Raw genomic sequence first — 3,760 nt, forward strand, 5'->3', positions numbered from 1 at the left:
TTGATGACGAGGTTTTAGTGAAACACAAGACCATCAATATCTCTTCAAAGCAACCCATCTCCTAGACTACGAGTAGTCCCCATTTTTCCTCAAGGATAGTAGAGCGAGCGAAACGCTAGCGCGCGTGAAAATCACCCCACGCGAGAAAGGCGAGACGCTCTCTCCCCGCCGCGCCGGGGATTTTCACGCACGCTAGCGTTTCGCTCGCTCTACTATCCCTGAGGGAAAATGGGGACTACTCGTAGTCTACCCATCTACAATACATGCAAGTATTACCAAAAGCAGATTGAAATGACCAAATTGAAATGAAATTCAAAGCGAGACTGTCTGAGTATATCTGGCCAATTCTTTGAATAAAGGTGTTATCTATATGGTCTATAGTGTCCAATACGGGTGCGGTATATAATTACAGAACTTGTAATAACTGCTTCATGCATGCTCCTGAAAATGACTTTGCGGACGTGGCACTGCGTGTCTAATTTTTGTTAGTATATACCCTACCTTTCCAAACTGTACTCTGTAGATAAGAAACAATGGAAGGTAGGCGTACGCCTGGCTTATGACAGACATTGTACACGTGAAGATGATAGCAACCTACGTGAAAAAAAGCAAAACAAAACAGTAAGGACAAAATTTTCGATCACAACTGGATATATAAGTAACTCATTCCATGCAGAAAATCTTACTAATACCAACAAAATAAAGCAAGAAAACCCCAAAGAACCTAATTCACCTTATACAGATGTGGATCCTTGAGCCAGGCTCGTACTGTCTTAGGTTTGGGCGAAACTGGAAGAGGAGATTGGAGGTCACCAGATGTAATTCGGGGAACTGTTTTAGTCGTGTTGGTTTGTAACGCAGGAACACCCAATTCTGTTTCACATTTATATCCTGTATTGTCAACACCAAGGTGCTCGATAGAAACTGAAGAGTTAGCTTTGAAATCTGTTGCCCCTATTCCGGTGTTTGTTCCTTGAATGCCGTTTACTTCGTTAACAATGTTCCCTGGTGACTCAGAGTTTGTATCCATCTTTGACTCTTGGCTCATCTGTTCATCAGTAGCAGAGTCAAATCCTATCAATCCATAAACTATACTCACAAGTTACACGAAACTTGTATATTATGTTTATTTTTCATCATTTGTTAACCTACTGATTCTGTAAGCCATCTTATACTGTATCAACTTGAATAGTGCGAAATAAACTTGAACATGGAACCTGAACCTTGAAAAAGCAATCCTAATCTCCAGGTTGTTATTACGCATGCGTCGCATGTGTGTAGCCAGCATTACCAGCATTCGTTTGGACTTCCACTAAGAATGAATGGAATGTACAAAACGCAATTTGATCACGCGCGTTTCGACCTTCTACCTCTCGTAATCTGATCACGCGTCTTTTGAGCATATATCAAGTGAACCTTACGCAAAGCACAGCGTTGGAGCAAAAGCATTTGGACCTTCGATCGTTGTCGCCTGCACTCCCTAACCCGGCTTTGGTTATTACAGGACCTGCATTGATAGCAGTTTTTTCTTAAAACTAATGCAGCAATCCTGTATAAATAGGTTTGAATTATTATTATTATTATTATTATTATTATTATTATTATTATTATTATTATTATTATTACTAGTTTAATATCTGCTGGTTCCGGATGTTTATTAAGGGTGGTCTTGGTAACGTAAACATTTACCAAATCTTACCGGTTCGTTTTTGGATAGTTTTTCAACACTTTCTTCAGAAGGTTCTTTGGTTCCAACGTGAAAGATTACAGCAAATAGTAGACTTATTCCAATCAGAATTAAAGTCAAAACCTGAAATTTAAAGGAGAAAAGACGTGCTTTCGTGCGTGCAATATATATTTATATTGTTTAAGTAGTATTCCAAGTATTCATACCGTAAAATCCATCGAGTTCTCTGCCGATATATGGTCGCTGCTATCTTGTCCTATTATCAACCATGCCACGATGAAGGTCACAATGCCACTCAAGAAGGAAAAAGCAGTCCTTTAAGAAAACGAATAAAATCATAGAATTCCGACTGACATGTCTCCTCAGTTCACCTGGAACATTTTCGAACATGCAACTTGACTTAAAATCAACTCAATGCAAAAGAAAACCCAAAATAGAAAAAAAAATGCCAATGTACCTCCATGCGTTCAATTCAACAGCTTCGCTTTGATCTTTAGCGATGGCAGGAATAATCGAAAGATGGCTAATTTCCATCAAGCCGAATGAAAATGACAACATTGTATTAAGAACTGGGATGTATATCATCAGTTGCCATTGCCCTTGATCGCTCTGACAGAGAAAGCAGGAGCTGAAGTAGAATGGAATGACGATTGCACCCAACACAGTACCAATTAAATGCCAGGCCTTCCTTTTTCCAAGCGTCTTGGACAAATATGGAATTTTGAAGTTGTCAATCAGGAACGAGCAGATTGCTGAAGATACTGCAACACTGATAAGTCCGTAAAGCATCAACCAGCCGGCATTGGCAGCAGAGAGACCAAACACTTGCATAAATATAACCAAACGAAACGAAAACAGAAGCTGACGAGTGATGTCATTCATCACGTGACCAACTCCACAGGCAAAGCGTTGGAAGAATGGCGTTCGAGAGTTTAAACCTGACTCCGAATTATGACAGCAAAGTTTAGAAATTCCCATGCTTGTAATTTTGCTGGCAAGAGATAAACACGTATTTTTTTTACTTGGGCTTTAATTTTACAAACAACCGGGCTGGACTCCACCGATAATTTTAACGTTAAGTTCGACTCGAGGAACGGTCAAAATCAAATTCTTTTTATAGCTTATCGGTCTTTATGGTCGGTTATATATGCACCTATAGCTAGGACTTGACCTCGTGAAAAAATTGTAACGTCTCGCTCTAATATTTCGTTAACCTAGTTATTGTCGCTTGGAATAAAAACGCAAGAATCGTGCATTAAAGACTGTTTGTAGATAGATGTCGCACCTATATGTTATAATAATATGACTAGTAGTTTATCTAAAACAGTCTCTGAACCTGTATAATTTCAGGCCACATCAAGATCAAATTGAATATACATACAGTCAGCATGTAAGTTCAACCTCAACGAGGGATATTATTCTGGAAACTACTTCTTAATAGACGATATTCGTATTCCCCGACGGCCCTGGGACTAGAGACTTCACAGCATGATTGCGAGGCTAAAAAGGGGAACTTTTTGGCAAAAACACAAACAAACATTGGTTAGTCGCGGCTGAATCGCTGCAAAACGATAGAAATCTGCAAAAACCTGCAAGATTTAAAAAGCCACGAAGCAAAAAGAAGAAACAAGAAGTAATCAAGAAACTGGTATATTGTGTCAAAATGTCAATACTCGAATCCTTTTTATAACATTTTATTCTTATTATTATTCTTCTCCTCTTGTGTGTATCTGTAGTGTGGAGTTTAAACTGTTCAGTATTATCGTCTGTAGCAAACTCTGTGTTCAACTGCGTGCACGTTTGTGTACTCTCGCACAGTTGTTATCGAAGTTAATGTAAACTTTAATTTAAAAATAAACTTTACCGATTCATCTTTGTTCAAACTGGTTTAACTTCCTTAAAATGCACATGGACTGTGTACAGAACCCTAAGCCCCGTCCTGATAAGTAATTATACACTGAATGAGTTGTTTGGTTTACTTCAAATACACAAGATTTTGCATCCGCTCTGTTAGAAAATTTCAACTGCAAAGTAGGTGTAATAACATCACTGTTAACTTTATCGCAGGCTTTC

At 38.7% G+C, this 3,760-nt stretch overlaps 1 protein-coding gene across 1 annotated transcript in view; it reads right to left on the bottom strand.

Annotated features, from left to right (window-relative positions):
- The window catches only part of LOC140934069 (major facilitator superfamily domain-containing protein 12-like), a 7,320-nt gene extending 4,639 nt beyond the window's left edge, over nucleotides 1–2,681 (bottom strand). Inside the window, exons 1-5 of the mRNA XM_073383751.1 lie at nucleotides 2,145–2,681; nucleotides 1,894–2,002; nucleotides 1,663–1,810; nucleotides 734–1,074; nucleotides 502–594 (exon numbers count right to left, since the gene is read on the bottom strand). Coding sequence (XP_073239852.1) covers nucleotides 502–594; nucleotides 734–1,074; nucleotides 1,663–1,810; nucleotides 1,894–2,002; nucleotides 2,145–2,665 — 1,212 coding nt within the window. The 5' untranslated portion in view covers nucleotides 2,666–2,681. The remainder of the gene's footprint in view (nucleotides 1–501; nucleotides 595–733; nucleotides 1,075–1,662; nucleotides 1,811–1,893; nucleotides 2,003–2,144) is intronic.
- Nucleotides 2,682–3,760: the final 1,079 nt, after the last annotated feature.

The sequence above is a fragment of the Porites lutea genome, chromosome 4 (assembly GCF_958299795.1).
Source record: "Porites lutea chromosome 4, jaPorLute2.1, whole genome shotgun sequence".
NCBI classification, from domain to species: Eukaryota; Metazoa; Cnidaria; class Anthozoa; order Scleractinia; family Poritidae; genus Porites; species Porites lutea.